We start from the raw sequence: 19,415 nt of genomic DNA on the forward strand, positions 1-19,415 counted from the left end.
TTACTTGGTTTTGACGTTCAAACTGTTTTCATAAGCTCTTTCTGCCTCTCACCTACTTGGAGCTGCCAGTGTATGAAGTTATGCCTGATGCTGCTTCAGAGCCTATATGTTTATGCTTCCAGCTTTGTGAGCCGGTGCCAAGTCCAGTCCGCTGAAGAACGCTCGGCAGTTCAAATATGAAAGTTAACACAAGACAGACGGACGTGCGATTCATGTCCTCGCTCAGCTATCGGCCAATCTCCCCCACCATATTTTTCATAGTTTAAGTGGTGCGAGAGAGTAACAGTTTAAACATGAAATGTGGGTGCTTGTTACCCATACTTTCAGTTCATGTTATCGTTATCACAAAATCTGTCTGGATATGTAGTGGCAGTTGGTGTGTTTGTTTTTCACCAAAAGATATGTTGCAGATTGTTTAGTTTGACCGAAGAATCCAGTGTGATAAGAAAAAATGAGGCTGGAACACAGAAAACTGACACGTTTCAGTATGTGTGTGCGTGTTTGATAGATAAAACAATTTTTAATTTTTTGGTATATATTATTATACCCATGACTGTGTTTAAAACAAATAGACCATTGGGAACATTGACAGTATATAAAGATGCGTCTCCACTTCCTTGCACTTTTTTTAGCATCAAAAAAACTAATTAAAACCAAACTTACTGTAAAATTGAACACTTGAGTTTGATCAAAAATACCTAAAATGACAGAAACCATCTTTAAGAAAATCTTATTTAATGTGTATCTTTATATAAAGTCTGGACACTAGCTTGCCTGATTTTCATAACTTTCGTGACAACCAAAATTTGTCATTTCACATTTTATATAAGAATTAAGTATTAATCAGTATACATTTTCAAACTTTCAAGGTTGACAGGCTAGCTGTTTGATTTGTGTATGTATGCTAAGCTAATTGATTATTTGTTTGTTTAGTTGTTGAATGAAAAAATGCATTGTTGATTTATTTCATTTACATCATTTGGGAAAAACAATGGAGCTAACAAAACTCAAACTCACAGCGCCACCTGTCCTCTCCTCCTTTGTCAGAGCTGATCCAGAACGGCCGCCTGCTGATGCTGCCCCTAGTGGCTGGAGACCTGCACTCCCTGCTGCCCGACGAAGATGGGAGGCGTCTGTACGTGGCCATGAAAGATAACCTGCTGTCTACTGGTCTGGACGACATCACACAGAACCCACGCAAGGTTAGAAGTGGAGGACGCACACACGCACACACACACACACACACACACACACACACACACACACACACACACACACACACACACACACACACACACACACACACACACACATTCACATACCATCTGAGGCAAGGTACGATACAGACATACTGCAGTCATACACATGGAAGTTGATGCATGTGTGGAGATACACGTGAATTACACACAGTCAAATGACAGTAGATTCAGATGACTGATGTGTCAGAGGCCAATTAAAGTCTTTGTCAGCTCTAGAACTAAGGGCTAATGTGTTGTCTGAAAGTGGTAAAAACTTCCTTTCATCGAGAAAACACGTTATTTTCTTCACATTTTTCACATTCCCTCTTCTACCACATTCACTGCAGACAGTTCACCTCCACATTTTTTAACCAGAATGGCACTCAGTAGAGCGCATACCTCCTCCAAGGCCCAGTAGTTCCCTTGAATTCAATCAAGCTGCACCAGATTTCACACACTTATACTGTGGATATCAGACCTCTAATGTGCCAAGATCCATAGATTATTCCTTAGGAAAACTGTGAAAATAATGAAGAAAACCTTATGTCGCAATGTCAGAGGTTGTGAAGAAAAATTCCGGGATCTGCCCCCTGATCTGGATCCATACCAAAATGTAGAGGGTTCCTTCCTGACCCATACTGCTTCCTTTCCACCAGGTTTCATGGAAATCTGTTGAGTTGTATTTGTATAATCTTGCTTACAATCAAACGAACAAACTTGGATACAAGCTTACATAGAAACCAACCAATTAAAAGGGACAGAGGTGAAAACATAACCTCATTGGTGTAGGTAATAATCAGACAACACAGCTACTTTTAAATACAATATATTGATTTATGTATGTACAATTTGGCTTTAATGATTTAATCAATCAGTAATTTTCTTTTCATATCAACATTTTTAAGACCAGGAGTTTTATATGGCATCAATAATATGAAGCTTAATAATATGAGGCTTAAAACCCTGAGGCAGGAAGTTTCCTGTCAGCTCTGCCTTTTCTGGATTCAGCTGTTTCTGTCCCGTGAAAATCACTCATCCTAATGAGACTGAGCTATAATATTCATGTTGCCAAGCACCAGAGTCTGCATTGTTCACATCAATGGTGCGACTAAACATGACTGACACCAGTGTAAACTTAATTCAAACCCAAACCAAAATTCGCAGCAGGAATCACACCATTCAGATGCACAGGAAGATATATCTGGGTGGAAATTTTGTTGTGGGTGGAATGTTTAAACCAATCTGACGAAAAACTCAAACAGCGGCTATTTGTTAAGAGGTTACAGGTCTTTTGGAGTTTGTGCCGCAGCTTTAACACGGTCTCCAGACAGACACAATTATGGTTTGTCAGCCAGACAGGTTGAGTTCAGGGTCACAGCAAGGACAGCCTTTTAATAACTCTACTCTGTCTGATCAAATCAATACCCCCATCAGTCAGAAGTACTCACACGCTATAAGACAGCCAAACAGGTGAGCAAGCAGACAAACAGACAGTGAAACAGACAGAGAGACAGCAGTCAAGCTGGCCAGCCACCCACTCAGCCAGGCAGCCAGCCAACAAAAGGATAGATAGTCATAGACAACTCATAACTCAGCTCTGTGCAGGCTGTTAAGTTATATATTTGTACATACAGTATTTATAGTCTGTTTATACAGTTCCAGCTCCTATGCAGTTTTTTCCCTTGTGGTGTTAAAACCACTCACGGTGCCATGTTCTCTGTATTTCTGTTTATTTTCTCTGCTACCGACATCCACGTCTTCTTATCAGCACTGCTCCAAGAGACCGAGTGATGCCTTCTTTCATTCGTTTAATCTTCTCACAACTTTAAACCTAACACACAATTATAGTGTATTTATCAACAATCGTAGCCGACGCAGTGAAACCAAGGAGATGTGTAACCCGCTCCATCATTGCAGGGCTGAGAGCGGAAGGTGACGATGTTGTCATCAGTCATTTTTTTTCTTTGATCAGGCGAACAGCTCTCACGAAATTCCTTCTGAAACCCACATTTCACAATGGGTCACCAGGGGTTTGAGTGTGTGTGGCCTTTCATTGCATATTTCTTCTGTACTCATTACCATTACACCCATTGTTTCTGTTTTCTGTCTTTCTTTTCACAGTCAAAGAGCATTTTAACACATTTTTTAGATTTATTTAAGTCCCTTTATACATAAAGCCACATTCACCTTATTTGTTGATTAAAGTAACATCCAGCATGCTTTTCACACAGGGGTGCATTTCCATTAACCAGAGTTTTTACTGGGTGAGAATCCTTTGGTGGTGGTCCGTGTTCCTGTCAGTTGGTATTTGGAGATAAGGGGGAACGTGGTCTCTAATCTAATCTGATGGTCTCGGCTCCACACAGCGCGCTGCAGGAATGACTACATCAGGGAGCAATTACTGGCTTTGCGGAAACTGTTTCCTGAATGCATCATCATTTGTTATTAATCACATTTGATGAGCTGGTGTCACATTTTCTTGATTAAAGCAATTTCAGGCAAAAAAAGGGAAAAGAACAAAACAAGTGCTTGAGGGTTTTCTGTTAGGAGCAACATCCATTCACTGATCATGTGACACTAACAATGAGCTTTGTAGTTGGACTGTAAGACTTTTTATTTGGCTGAAACTTTACGGGTTTTCACAGTTTGTGTGGTATGTGGAGATAAGTGGTGACGATCACTTATCATATCGATTCAATCTGCTCCACCATTGTGGTCTCTGAGGGAATGACTGACTCAGGGAAATATTTTGATTAGTCATGTAGCTGCCATCTGACACTAAGCCACACTTCTATCTCTCTCTCTCTCTCTCTCTCTCTCTCTCTCTCTTTGTAGGCCATTCTAATTACAAATGAATCTTTCCATGTCTTACCCCAATCCACTGCAAGCAAACCCAAACAGGCCCAAAGCAAATTGGACCTGATTGAGAAACAACCCATGGATTTTATTCAAACGCAGTGATTTAGAATGTTTAAGAAAGTAGATAAACATGTGGCACTTTGTAATGTTTTGCCTCTAATTTGTTTCAGGCCTCCACAAAAGGCTTGATTATGTTAACATCTTCATGTCTGCCCCTGAGCCATGAATGAAACAACCTCCTCTGTGCTTATAACGTTTCCAGGTTCCATTGCCTGTCTCACATATGCATCACAGAGATGAGAGGAATTGTGTTGTTGACCGCACATTAATATGATTCTTGATGCGCATGACAAAGAACCCACATACAATGGAAAGAACATAGGCAACAAGACATGAAGCATGTACATAAGCTTCTGTGTGGGAAAACTCTCCAACCAAAACAGATTATCCAACATTTTAGCTTCCTAGCTAGATCTTTTGCAATATGCTGTGACAATTTAGTCATCTGCATTGTAACAAAACCATTGACAGCTGGAGTTGGTGTCAGCACTTAAGTAATAATACAAAAAATATCCTATGAACATTTGTTTAGATTTAGAAGTACTGTAAACAGGGATGAGCTGAACAAAGAAATCTGCTTCATACAAAGTATTGACAGTTGGTGCATTTCCTTGAACCAGAATCTGTAGCCATAGTGGATTACTTAGTCATGTTGTCACTATCACTGCTGCTCTGACAGCTTGGTTTGTAATCATGACTAACCGGCACCCAGCCATTTGGTTTTTAAATTCTTCTTGCTGTTTGAACATCAAACATTAAAATCTCCCTCTTCCTCTCTAGTCCTCTTTCTTCTAGATTAGTCATACATAGCTGTCACCTGCCAATGCCAAAAGCCTTTTATCAGAAATTGTAGCCTGAGTAACAAAAACACTTTTAAAATCTCTTTCTCTCCCCTCTTTGTTTACTTTATCTCTCTTGCTCTCTGCAGCTGTACTGGCCAGCCAGTCCGGACCGCGTCCAGGAATGTCTCATGGCTGGGAAGGATCCAGAGGTGATTTAAGACGCAGTGCACACACATACAAATACACACACTTACAGGTACTGCAGTAACTACTGCGTGGATGAATGGCAGGTCACCATCTTTTTAATTCACATCGGGGAGGAGATATATTTACCCAGAATCCTACACAGATATGGATCAGTGGCTGCGTACTACCACACAAGGAACTGTCTGAAAGACTGTCTGACAGTTAAGCAAGACAGTTGCATGATAGATTACAATCTAGAACGGAAGTGAAGTTGAAAGAATCTGATTCATTTGGGAACAATAAACATGAGAGATGCTGGCAGGGATATCAAGACTCAGGGTGGCTGCATTTATTCAGACAAAAAGAAAAGACAGGTACGGGACAAAATGGACAATATAACCAATATCATAAATATGTAATAAAACAATGACATGAAACATTCAGCATCTGCATTATGTCTCAACTTGTTTCTCTCTCTGTCTCTCTCAGTTGGAGTGTGCCAACTTCCTGCGAGTTCTGCAGCCTTTTAATCAGACTCATCTGTACGTATGTGGCACCGGGGCCTTCAACCCTCGCTGTGCTCTCGTCGCTACCAACGTCTTCCAGCGGGTAACTACAAACACACGTATATATATACACAAGTAATCCTTTTGTTTAGCCGCTTAAGTAGAACGTAGTGCCTCTGTCACTGTGACTGGAAGGTGAATCACTGGATCAACGTGGTGTTTCTTAATCTTTATGTGAAAGAACTTTTAGCAGCAGTTTACACATAGACACACTCAGAATTAAACTATAAAAGAAGGATAAAAAGGCAAACTGGACCACACCATGAAAGCATGAACAACAAATTTAGGCACATACTGTGGGTGTGACGTGGCAGATTTTCATATTTCAACTATAAATTAACCCTATAATTGAAGATTGAAGAATATTTTTTAAGGAGAATGTTTTTTTCTCTCACCTACTGCACCTCCAGATATATAACGTTAGAGCAGAACATTTTCAGTGGATCTGACCCCTCCTGCCCACCACATCCACACAGCTGTAGTTGCCCTTTAAATACATAGCTTGCAAGATATTGTCAAGCTTCTTTTAGATCATTCAACATTTATTTTAACTCGATAATACATTGAGGGAGAGACCTAATTTACATTATAGTCAAGTACACAAAATGAACAAAACATTCCAAATCACCAAGAAAACATAAAAGAAAGAGTAACATTTGCTAAATAGCAAAAGCAAATGCAAAATTCAAAAATGCAATTTAAAACAAATGTATCAATTAAAACAAGAACAGCTGGAGGTAAAACAACTAAAATTGATGAGATTAACAACTTAAATAGCCCTAAGGATAAAAATGAGTTGAGCTTTAGGTTGTTTTGAATGTTGTTCCCTGTTGCAGGTGCAAGATTAGAAAACTGGATTTTCTGAGCTCAGTTAAAACAGTTAACTGAGCAGTGTAATCCAGTCATTTGAAGGTGTTCGATGAGAGCCCACATTCAAAGACAGCAGTGATGTGTGTGTGTGTGTGTGTGAGTGAGCGGGGGTCGACATCCACAGCAGACTCCCCTCCCAAGGACAGTGGGACCCAGTGTGAGACAGCGCTGTGCTGTGGGATAAGTACAGGTTGGATATAGCAAGTGTTGGATGAGAGCCCACATTTAAAGACAGCAGTGAGGTGATTTAAGGGGGTAAAAGACCAATAAGAATATGCATATAAGCCAAAATTGAAATTAATATAGAAAAGGCGTAGTTGACTGCAGAACAGGCTGCTGTTCCTACCACCCACCCTCCTGTGTTTGTGTTCTAACTCCAAGCACCAGCCCTTATACACCGGCCTATCAGCAGCTGAAATATCATATGTGTGGTGTCTGCCCCTATGCCCATATATCAACCAGGGTTTACTCTGTGCCATCTGTCTGTAATATACACAGTGTTCCTTTTGTCATTGAGGCTGCACTCTGGGGGCTACTGGACATTGTAGATTTTTTATTTGACATCTTTGTGTCAAATATAATATAAATGTAATTCTAGAGCCCGGGAGTGTCTCCCTTATACCCCACTGATAATTAATCATCATTAGGACACATGTGGGTTATCATTCTGTCAGAAATAGGTTAATGGTTCTAAATTCCCTCAGGGTGTGTGTGCATGTGTGTGTAAACCTGTGCCAGTTGTGGGGTCAGAGACTATGTGGGATTTTGTGTGTGTGGGTATGTGCATTCCTGGATCTGTTTTTTGTTAGGTTGCATGCATGCCTTTCAGAGCAATGTGTGTGTGTGTGTGTGTGTGTGTGTGTGTGTGTGTGTGTGTGTCAGCTAACAGCTAATCCCATGAAAGGGTGTGTGAGATCAGAGCAGAGGTTCAGACTAGGTGCTTAGAGGAGCTGGTGGTGCTGACTGTTTTAAGACTGGACTTCACACATTTTTAAATCCCTCCACTTAGCCCAATTACCCTCACTTGGTCGCTCGCTCTTTGTGTGTGTGTGTGTGTGTGTATGTGTGTGTGTGTGTGTGTGTGTGTGTGTGTGTGTGTGTGTGGGTGTGTAAGTGTAAGTGTAAGTGTGTGTGTATGAGGGTGTGTGCGTGTGAAAACGTTTTTCCTGCTTATTGGACAGAATCAGTGGATATATAAAATAAATTATGTATTAAAGAATTTTTTTTTTTTCTCTTGTCTGTCTGAGTGACTTCTGCCTTGGTTTTCTTTTCCAGTCAGAGCACCAGACTCTCTCCTACAGCCAGACAGAGTGTGGGAAGGGCAAATGCCCCTACGATCCATTCCAGAAAACAGCCTCTGCAGTTGTTGGTATGTTGACTGTCTGTTTCCTGATATCAGTTTACAACAAATTACAAGTTAACGCAGGAACTGCGCCAACATATCTGTGAGTTTTTTTCCAGTTTCTCATCAGAAAAAAACGATGGAATTAGAAAATCAGAAGAAAATGTTTACCCATGGGACCAATAAAGAGATGGGATCAAAAATTCTGATTGTCAAAAACATTATCCGTTCTGTTTTTACTAAGAATACCTCAACGTTTTATTTTTCCATGAAGATGGAGAACTGTATGCTGGGATCACCTCAGACTTCATGAGCAGGGACTCTGCCTTCTTCCGTAGTCTGGGCAGCCGCCATGTCATCCGCACTGAGCAGTACGACTCCACCTGGCTGCAGAGTAAGCACAAAAAAATATCCCTCTATCCCCTTAATGTCACAATAGAAGTTTCAGTATTTCTGCTAGAAATCAGAAAATATTTTTATACAAGATAAAGTTACCTTGCACATGCTCCCCAGATTGCCAGCTTTATAACGTGTTAATGTTCGCCTGTCTAAACTGTGAGTCATCAACTAAAACATGCAGTGCCCTTCTAATATGCTCATGGTTCAGTTTTTACTGGCTCTTTTAAAATGAAACTCAATCACAATAACAACCATCCTTTTTTTTATTCTTGTTTTTATAAACTGAATATCCTGAACTGAACTGAATATCTTCTACTTTAAATCAGCATCTCAGAAACCCTGTCCTACACGCTCGCTTGGTGTTTTATCGTGTGTTGACGTCTGCCACTGATAACAACAAGATACATGTTGACTTTCTCTGCCATTCAAAAAGTCAATTGTACCGCCATCATCCCTTTGCTCTATCTCTTGCACATCCTTATATGCATGTTACGTGCATATCAGCAGAGTTGGTTTGCATTACATTTGATTTACAATTTACCCATGTTTTTGTGTGTGTGTTTGTGTGTGTGCGTGCGTGCACCTCTCTCTCGCCAGATGCCCAGTTTGTACGGGTAGCGCCACTGTCTGAAACTGATAACCCAGAAGATGATAAGGTCTACGTGTTCTTCACTGAGCGTGCTCAGGAGGCAGAAGGGGCTGCTGGGAAAGTGCTCTACTCCAGGGTGGCGCGTGTGTGCAAGGTACGGTGCAGAGTTTGTTAGAGAAAGATAGAGACCAGGTACATGTGTTTGTGTTCTCATATCAGAAACTGTCTGCGTGTAATTTACGTAAATGTCTGGCTGAACAGGTAGAGCTCGTATGTGCTGGTCTGTGTGTGTGTGTGTGTGGGAGTGTCTTCTGAGGTGTGTGTTTATGTAAAAGAATGGATATGTATGACTGGAATTTCGAGCAGTCTGGTATAGATACGCTTATTGAAGTCTGTTTTTAAAGGACTGTTTATGTGTTTGTCCCTATCACTGTCGTCACTGTATCTTCTGCTCCACTGTGATGCCCTGTCAGTGTTTGTATCATCTGCTTCTTTATGTGGATCTGTATAGACATGCATGACTTTGTTTGAATATTTGCATGAATATTTGTTGTCTCATTATCTGTTTGTGTATATATGTTACACAACTGTTGGAAAACAGGTTTAAAAATTCCATCAGTGTGTAATTTAAAAAAAGAAATTGTGCATTAAATAGCATTTCTGAAGTAAGATAGAATGGTAGTAATTTAAATGAAGTGTCTTTACAATAGGCTGTATATTCTTTAATCTTTAGTTGGATTTACTTCATGAGGTGGCTCATGTTCCAAGGATTCTCTTAAAATATTTGTATAAAATAGAGATTAATGGCTGGGACACACTATGTTTGTACATTCTTTTAATGTCTATTCTGGATTTTTTTTAGAATGACATTGGAGGCCAGAGGAGTTTAGTTAATAAGTGGAGTACCTTCCAAAAGGCTCGTATGGTGTGCTCGGTCCCAGGACCAGACGGCCTGCAGACGCACTTTGACCAGCTGCGTGAGTACACGCACAAGCATCAAATGACAGTAAAATACATGCACAATAAAACTAAACACATCTGACAGGCCTCAACCACTGGTAACATCAACATCTGGAGCTCTGCCACTGAATTAAAGAGGACCTGAGTTCAAACACTCTGTGTGTGTGTGTGTGTGTGTTAATGAGTGTGATTCATGAGGAGCAGGAACTTGTGGCTCAAATAGTTTGAGGTGACAGAGAGTTTGCACGCTGAAGAAACTTAGTGCTCAACCACAGCCTCTGTCTGTAAGTGTGTCTGCATGGCTCCACTGTTACCACGGTGATCAACAGGCCTGACGGTCACCTTGGGTTCGTCTTCGTGCCTCAGCCTTGGTAACCACAGCAACCATTCAACATTCAGTTGCTGTGGACTTATTCAGATGTTGAGGACTGCGCCAGTGTCCTCTGGTTGGCTCTGTGTGTGTGTGTGTGTGTGTGTGTGTGTGTGTGTGTGTGTGTGTGTGTGTGTGTGTGTGTGTGTGTGTGTGTGTGTGTGTGTGTGTGTGTGTGTGTGTGTGTGTGTGTGTGTGTGTGTGTCAGGAGCACATCTATGTAGGCATGACGCTTTAAAGGGTATTTTGAGTGAATTACGGTATTAGCCTTTGTCTTACTGTCCACTCCGTCTATTCATCAGTCTATCATCAGATGTATGACTCTAATTTTCTGCATTAAGCTGTGAACTAGTGCTTTACTCTTGGTAGTCTTAGTCTTGTAGACTCTCTACAAGCTGATTTTGCATGTGAATATGCAGAATCTGCAGCTGAGTGAAAAGAGTCTGGGGCCAGAAGCCTTCTAGTTTTCGTCTCGAGTTCGACCAATCATGTTTTGGCAGGCTTCTGTTGCCTGCAGGTAAACAGTCCACGTGGAGAGCAAAAGAGGCAGAACACATTGACTGAATGCATCGGCTATCAGCTTTTTAATTTATCTGCATTCTTATGTGGATAGCTGTGAATAGAGATTAGCCAAAATACAAAAAAGTATCGCTGTTTGTGTTTTGTGTAGAGAAACGTTTGACTTGTGTGATTAAAGAAACTAGCATGACTGTAAACAGTATACAGTGAGTGTAAGACAGCAGAGATTGGGCCCAGATATCCGCTGTCTACACTGGAAGCTGAGTATTTGCTGACGGGCTCCAAGATTGCACTCCAGTCACTTAGTATTCTTACAAACATCAGTGGTGATGAACATATTACTCTATATTTATAAAGGGCAACAACCAGCCTTCATTGTTGTGCCGCTTTGAAAGACCCTGTCAATCCAGACAGTTGTCTTCAGCTACTGAGTGCTGAGACTTTACGTTCACCAAACGTCTGGTCCTGATAACACTTCTCATTAATCACCAGGTCAGAAATCTGCTGTATAGCTTTTTAGAGGGTGGTAAAGCGTTTTCTTAACAACACTGCAGACTGCAGTTATGAGCTGTAAGATTCTTATGGTGCACAGGTATTTGCCTCTGTGTGTCGTTTTATGTTAGTGTTTCTGAATATGATTCATACGATCTGTTATTAAAAGAAGATCCTCTGGAGATCTCTAAATCCTGGGATGGCCCCATAACATGTCACGTTACAAACACTGTAATAAGCAGAGTAGGTTGGTCTAGGTGCAGGCCGAATATTCCAATATAGCTTTTCTTCCCAACCCGTTCTAGCTCGCTAAGAAAACAGCTTCCAGTCACATCTCAGGAGGGTTTCTCCCTCTGTGCTGCTCTGTACTATACAAGCACCACTTTATGTCCAGCAGTGTTATTACTTTCAGTAAAGTGGAGGTTAAAATATTTTAAATCCCCTCAAGAATAGATCCTGGAGAATGGTTTCAATCCATCAACCTCTGGGTTATGGGCCCTGCATGCTCCCACAGCCCCACTCTGCTAAAAGTCACTACAGGTAGGACTGCATTGGGCCACTGGGGCTTCACAGCTCTAAGTACTGTTTTTAGATGAAAAGTGTGTGTTAACAACTGTGGGGTGGTGTTTGAAACACATGGCTGTTAATTCTGGTCCCAGGAGGGCTGTTAACTGGCAGAAAGGGTGTAACGAAAAGGTGCTATGGTCATTCAGGGAATTGAAAGCTCCAGTGTTCATGCAGTTTGAGCCATAGTTTATGGAGGTGCTATACTAAACAGCTGAAGTAATTCTTTAGGTAATGGGTCAGACTACACAATATCAGCCCAATTGTAAGCAGGTCCAGAAGAACTATGGCACTGGGTGGGTCTGGTGTGCATTGTTAGACAGAAACTGTCAGAGATTTCTTTAAACCTTCCATGACAGCTTTCATCAACTCTATGGTGTTGACTGTTGCTGACAATCAGCTGCTGGTAAAAGGCGATTAGCAGAGGATGGTTTCGATCCATCGACCTCTGGGTTATGGGCCCAGCACGCTTCCGCTGCGCCACTCTGCCGTCGTACACCACAATGGAAACATTGTCACAGGCTTTACACAGAAAACGAAGAAAGGAACATGAAAAGCAGGGCGCAAACGTTGTGGTGCAGAGCATTGAAAGCTGTGGTGACATGAGACAAAGCAATGACGTAACCAAGCAACAATGCTTGGGCTGAGTTATCCCTCTCTGCAGCACAGACTGTTTCCCTGATACCGACAAGTCTGTTTCTGAAATCCACACTTCCTCATGATACAGATTGGCACAAGTGCATTCATTTGTTGGACGGGAAAATAAATACGATTTCAGGTGTATGACAGAGTTCTTGTACTTTATATTTCTTCCAAATTATGTTTTTATACGTGTTCTGAATATGTTCTAAATATTTTACGAGCTGAAGTACTTATAAGTGTTGTCTCTCACCTGAGAGGGGATTTGAACGTACAGTTCCAGGCTTAAGAGCCCTTTTCCTTCTCTATTCCACCAATGTGGCTAATCTTCTCATGATACTTTTCCCTGTAGGAGAAGTTCACCATTGTCTACATTTAGCAACTTGTGAAGCAAAACACAGTCACCTCAGATGACCATTGGGGCTTCAGGTTTTGCTCACTGTCAAAAGGCATTGGGCATGTGCAAAGAGAGCACACAGAAACAGAGAGAGAGCTTTGTGGAGACAGGGCTGGTTTCTTATCACTGCTGTTTTTGTAAACGGAAAAATCGCAGAATAAACAACATCTCTCTGCCGAACACACACACTCAGAATAACTTGGTGTGAACATGCATTAAATCATTCAATAGACTAAATAATACACTTTTTCTTTCTAATAGTCTAACCTTTTCACAGATGCAAATATGAAGTGTTTCAATGCAGGCACACACACACACACACACACACACACACACACAGCTTTGGAGCTGTTAACACACTTTCACAAGCTTCAGCCTGTCAGTGTACACAAGGCAGTTCTGACTTGTCAGGAGCATAAACATTTCTAGCTAGCATTCCTGTGGCCACATTTCACACATCTGATAAGGTTGCCTACAAATTTGTTTGTGAACACTTCTCAGCAGAACACTCGTTCAAAACCGCAAACCCGTATACAGGAGATTAACTCATCAGGTTAAGAATGCTGTGAGTGTTGTGTTTACGCCATGCTCTGTCACACAGAATCACTACAAATCCAACATACCCTTGATGGTCCGCGGGTCCCTCATAGAAGTGGATCCCACCCATCCCACCTGACTGTGTGTGTGTGTGTGTGTGTGTGTGTGTGTGTGTTAGTGTGTGTGTGTGTGTGTGTACAGCCATTAGATAATGCACAACATTTTGAGGCTCCTCAGTCACAGAAAACATGGAAATCAATCACCTACAGTCAAATAAACCACCAGGCACCAAACTTTGTGAGTGTGAGAGTTCACGTTGAAAGTATGTGTGAGTATGTGTCAGTGCCACTTTAGCTTTTTTTTAAAGGTGAAAACAACACCATAAAGTGCACAAATAATAGATGTTGATGTCACAAACAAACAACTCTCTATAAAAATGTGAATCCTGGATTACAATACTTTTTAAACTAAACATTGAAGGCCTAGTTTTTATGGATAATCATAGTGTTAGAGCTGGTGATTAATTTTCGATATCAACTAATATATATTTTTTATTCCTGGCCATATCACCCAGCCCTACCCAGTGTATGTATTTATTCTGTGCATACCATCTAATAACAACATAGGAAACATTCACCTTTACAACTTCAGTCATTTCAGTCCCTGAGCAGCTCATAAAAGTTCTTACAAGAAGAATGATAGGAATTCCAACTCCACAGATGGTAGAAAATCTGGGATTTATAAGGTGGAATAAATGCCTTTGCTGGTTATAACACAATTAAATCATGATGTATACTGTGACAGAGAAAACTAATACCTGTTACCGGTCAATGTAAACTATGCAAAGGCAGTAATGTGTATTTGGATGATCCTGGATCACCCCTATGACAGACTGGCAACCTAAGCAGGTAATGGATGGATACATTGATGGGTGTTCGTCTTTATGCCTTCGCCGGGTAGGTTATGTCTTCACCTGTTTCTGTTTGTTGGTTGGTTTGTAAGCAAGAGTACACAAAAAACTTGATGGATTTCCATGAAAAGGAAGTGGTATGGGTCAGAGGATGGGTCAACGTATAACATTTTGGTGCCGATCCAGATCGGGACAGATCCAGGAAGTTTTCCCCGGTAATAATTCATAGAACTTGAGGAAAAGAATCTGCAACATTTAGGGAACTGATATCTACAAGTGTGTGCAATTTGGTGCAGTTTAAAGGAAATTAAGGGGATGTTGGGGTTGTGGCAGAGGTATGTGCTCTACTGAACAATTCAAGTTAAATAGTGATCCTCCCCAGAAAAAAAACCATAGACTAAATATACACTGATAAAGCATCAGTCTTTTCAGTAAGTGTTGTTGTAGCTATTATGATAAACCAGGATATTTCCCTTGACCTCACCAGTTTGTTTTTGTGCCTAACAAACAACATATTTTGTTAAAATCGGAGAACTTGTAAATGGTTTATTCACCTCTGTTTCCTGTAGTATATGTTTGTGGTCGTTTACTCACATGTTTGACGATGTTTTTGAGCGCCCTCACACTTGTTTTGAACAGAGCATCTGGAATTTGATCGTCTCCTGTTCTGACTTCAGAGACAAATTTGCTTTGGGGTTATTGTTCAGTTACATTTGTGTCTAGGACTGCAGAGGCTGCGTTCACGTTTATGAGACTTACTGTTAATGTGTCTAGCCCTTGTTGTCGATGTGACTGTTATCTGCCAAGCCGAATTGAACCACAATTATTAAAAAACCAAAGAGTTGAGTGGAAGTGATTCATGTCAGCTGTTTTCTCTCTAAACGAGGTCAGACATTCTTCCTGCTGTCCCTGCGAGCTGGAACAACCCATCTTCTCATCTGGAGAAAGGTTCAACACACAAAAAGGCTGTTTACTGCTGTTGTTGTGGAGGACAACGGCCCTCTGCGGTTAGACTCCAGCATCATGACGTTAGAGACAATGGGGTATTTACGGGCCTTTTCGTCATATATTTTGTCTGTCTGTAAAATTTAATGTTCCGGGCAGAAGACAGCACTCATATCCTCATCATTACATCAAGCACTGACGTTGGAAGGGAAGGTAAAGTTGGGAGAAAAATATGTAGTGAGTATGTATGTTAAGCATATCACTGGAGCAGTCTGGGACTGTACTGAAGGATAAGTATTGTATCTGAATATAAATGAGTTGGGGGGGAAAAGGAGAAGAAGAGGAATATTAACTATGTTTTATACTTAAAGGGCAAATCTGACGGAGGGAGAGAAGATGAGGAAAGGGCCTGTCATCTTGTCAACCACTCTGTATGATGAGGGGAAAAGTCTACAGAGGTCAGAAAGAAAGAATTATTCAAAGCAAAAGACAGGATGAAAAGAAGAAGGGGAGAGGACAAAGTTAGGATGGGGATGATAAAGGTTAGAGGGAACAACTACTATATACTACTCTATGTGACATGGACACCAGCTATATTTACCCCCAGACTAATGCAGATATAACTAAAAATGTTTGAGGTTCTATTGCAACTAAACCAACTACAGCATGTTTGAAAATATCGTCTAACAGGTCATCTGGTCTATTTTTAGTCATAAAATTACAAAACAAACAAGATTGAGACAACGTCACCTGCTGTCATTGCAGTAACTTTGCTTTAAGGCTTTTTAAAATTGAGGCTCATTTTCTCTGCGCTAATGCAGTGATCCGTCTTAGTGTGTGTTGTTTCAGTAAATTAGCACTAATCACCATGCAGAAGACATCTGGAAGTGGGACAAACACATGGACTCTTAAATGAGATGGTACTTTAATACAAATTTAAAAGCTGAATAAGGCCTGAATGGGAGTTAATGGGAATTGAAAGTGTAAAAACTCTTTTGACTTGTCCACATTTCCTATTTTTGTTGAGGATAAAATGCACAGTGATTATCTTAACAGACAAAAGTATCTTACAGTCTGATCCCAGCATAAGCTCTGATGTCAAAAGTTGATCCTACAATCCATCTGTTTGGGCTGGAGACTATAGGTTTTTAATGAAAAGCATGTATAACATATTGGGATAATTTGGGTGTCAGGAGACATTTGGTCACCCGGCACATACATTAATTGCTGCCTATGCTACTAAGCGCAGACAGCAACAAAGTCGATGAGTACAGAGTTTTGTATTTGCAAAATTTATTGAGGTTTTGTATTAAACAGCTGAAGTAGCTGTTTGCGTCACTTTTACAGACAATCACCTCCTGGTAAAAGATAATTAGCAGAGGATAGTTTCAATCTATCGACCTCTGGGTTATGGGCCCAGCACGCTTCCACTGCGCCACTCTGCTGTTTATCACCCCAGATGGGACTCGAACCCACAATCCCTGGCTTAGGAGGCCAGTGCCTTATCCATTAGGCCACTGGGGCCTGTTTTGATGTATTTTTCCATACAATTTCTCGTGAAAACCTGGCGCTATAGAGTGACATGTGCAGAGGCAACTTGGCTTACTTGTGTTTCTTGTAGACATTTTGCCTCTCATCCAAAAGGCTTGTTCACTTCTACCTGGAAGCTTTCAGGTATTTAACCTCTTTAGGTCTTTGTGTTGACAGTCGTTGGGTTGAACAGATAGGTCGTTGAAACCTCCACCAGCTCGTGGGTCATTGGGGTCTCCCGAGTTGAGGTGTGAATGCTATTGTTACCTACTAGTCACAGACCCAACCTGATATTGTGTGAATCATTAGGGTCACAGGATTTGGGGTGTGGTTGGGAATTGACAATTGAAAATTTAGGACTGAAGTGTAGGTGGCTGACCCACAGAGGTTAAAAACCTGAAACCTCCCTTAATCAGTTAGAAAGAAAAGAACCCTTTTGGATTGGAGATCAAAAGTCTTCAAGAAAGACAGTGCCTATCTACCAACTCTAGGAGGTACTGTATTAAACAACTGTAGTGTCTCTTTGTGAAATATTTACAGACAATCACGTCCTGGTAAAACATTGTCAGCATTGTCACGTAGGGTTTTCACATTTTCACGTTTGATTTGACAATACTAAGCTATGAAGTGACTTGTCACGCATACTGATTGGCATTCACAGTAATCAGCATTATCTGTTTGCCCCATTCTTGAGAACACGATATCTCAAGAACGCCTTCAGGGAAGTACTTCAAATATGGTACAAACGTTCACATGGACTCAAAGATGACCTGATAAGAAATTGACTAGTTGTGACTCATACTAACTGATTAGATTTCAGTGGTCAAAGGTCAATATCATGGTCACCTCATATGAGTAAATAATAATGTGTGCACTGGTTACCATAGGGATGGAAATGCAGGGGTTATTCTAGTTTACTCCAAAATGGAACTGCTTGTGGATTGTCTCTGAGGCTGTTTGGCTTTAGTGGATAGTGGCAGAAAAAAGAGAGTGGAGGGTGAGAGCCTGCGTGTAGGAACGGAGGATGGAGCAGATACATGTATGACTGAACCACCAGGACGCCCAACCCTGTCAGATTAACGTGAAAAATGTGTCTCCGCTATGTACTGGTGAATTACCTCATTTATAAAAACACACTGTGCTTTAAGTGGGTATGAAAACATGTTTTGTGATACTGAAGAAAATGAATCATGTCTCGACACCTACATTCAGCCTTTCTAATCCATCATAGCTTGTGTAGAGAAAAAAAAACTTGAATGGAAGCCCAGTTTATCAAAAGGAGAAAAAGAGGAGAATGATAGAGGGGGAGAGGAGGGATGAGAGGAGGGGAGCTTAAAAAGATGGGGAGAGAGAAAAATGAAGTAGGACAAGTAAAAGGAGAGCAGAGGTTAAAGCTAGAGGTGTAGACCAGGAAAATACAGGCAGAGGTTGGAGGAGGAGAGAAAGAATTGATGTAATCAGAGTGTCATTGCTCTAACACCGTGAAGGAGAAGGTGAAGATGGAGCAGAGGGCTGATTAAGAGGACTGAGTAGAAACTTTGCTTCAGTGTAGGAAAAGTAAATAGAAGATGAGGAAACGAAAGGAGCTCTGGACAAAAAAGACACATTGTTCCTCAGGAAAAACTAAAAAATTGAAACAATGTTTCACGTGTGGCTGGTATTTAAAAGACGTCTGAAGTGGAAATTACAGTAGCATGGGCATAATTTGCCTGCTGTTATGCAAATGTCTGGTACAGCCTCCCCTCTTAGCACTAGTTTTATATTCCCCTTGAGCTATGGTACCCTGAAAGTGACACAAGGGAAGCTATATAGGATCGCTAATTAGAGTGAAAATCCTGGAGAGAAGACGGAAAGTAAGTTTTAAAAGTAACAAAGATCCTCCCTGATCACCAGCAGTACTTTTTCCTTACATCTCTTTACAATGTAGACATTTATTTTAAGTGCTACCAGGGAGTTCAGAATGAAAAAGAAATTCACAATAGACAGACAGAAGAGGAGGAGGACAAAAGAGATGTGATATTTATGAACAAGGAAACACTACAGCCCAGACAAAAGACTTTTCCCCTCATTGGACAAGGAGGGGATGAGTGAGGTGAAGTGAAGCTAAAAGGGTGCGAGGGGTGATGTGATGGAGACAGGGAGGGAGGGAAGGACGGGAATGGGGTTAATTGGAAAGAATGGAGAAGACAGTAAGGTGGAGAGGGGGGGACAAGGAGGAGTGTAAGAGTGAGACTTTTTAAAAGCTATAGTTACTTAATGTAAATTATTGGTGTTTGGCCAAAGGCTATATTCCTGCTGGCTTGGTTCCCAGTCTTAAAGTTATTAAAAGTAGAATTATAGATAACATTTTCTTTTATAAGTAGATGTAGAGAACATTTTCCATTGAACATCATAAGTGAACTTGTCTTTCCAAAGATGATACCTCATGTCATTTTTTGGGGGGAAAGTTTATGTTTTTGATTTGCAGGTTAGTTACAGAAATGCTTTTATTAAATGTCCTTCCCTGCAACTGTGGGAGAGCAGACAACTTCCAAATGGATATCTCAGTCTGGACATGAACTCAAAGAGACGTGAAGATGGAGATAACAGCAGTGGCTAGAGGGGGGAAATGTGTCATGGAGAAAATAATGGTGCAGCGAAAGGAATAGGGCCAATAGCCCC

The 19,415-nt window shown here is 41.0% G+C and overlaps 1 protein-coding gene and 2 non-coding genes across 4 annotated transcripts in view; 1 reads left to right on the forward strand and 2 right to left on the reverse strand.

Annotated features, from left to right (window-relative positions):
* The window catches only part of sema3h (sema domain, immunoglobulin domain (Ig), short basic domain, secreted, (semaphorin) 3H), a 211,619-nt gene that overhangs the window by 175,199 nt on the left and 17,005 nt on the right, over positions 1–19,415 (forward strand). For both annotated transcript variants that reach the window (XM_034590539.1, XM_034590538.1), the window contains exons 2-8: positions 1,048–1,202; positions 5,086–5,148; positions 5,615–5,734; positions 7,837–7,930; positions 8,178–8,297; positions 8,900–9,045; positions 9,754–9,868. In XM_034590539.1, the coding sequence (XP_034446430.1) occupies positions 1,048–1,202; positions 5,086–5,148; positions 5,615–5,734; positions 7,837–7,930; positions 8,178–8,297; positions 8,900–9,045; positions 9,754–9,868 (813 nt within the window). The remainder of the gene's footprint in view (positions 1–1,047; positions 1,203–5,085; positions 5,149–5,614; positions 5,735–7,836; positions 7,931–8,177; positions 8,298–8,899; positions 9,046–9,753; positions 9,869–19,415) is intronic.
* On the reverse strand, positions 12,215–12,286 carry trnam-cau. The gene has a single exon. It is a non-coding gene; the product is annotated as a tRNA-Met (tRNA).
* On the reverse strand, positions 16,676–16,748 carry trnar-ccu. Its single transcript has one exon. It is a non-coding gene; the product is annotated as a tRNA-Arg (tRNA).

Source organism: Hippoglossus hippoglossus, chromosome 7, assembly GCF_009819705.1.
Source record: "Hippoglossus hippoglossus isolate fHipHip1 chromosome 7, fHipHip1.pri, whole genome shotgun sequence".
NCBI classification, from domain to species: domain Eukaryota; kingdom Metazoa; phylum Chordata; class Actinopteri; order Pleuronectiformes; family Pleuronectidae; genus Hippoglossus; species Hippoglossus hippoglossus.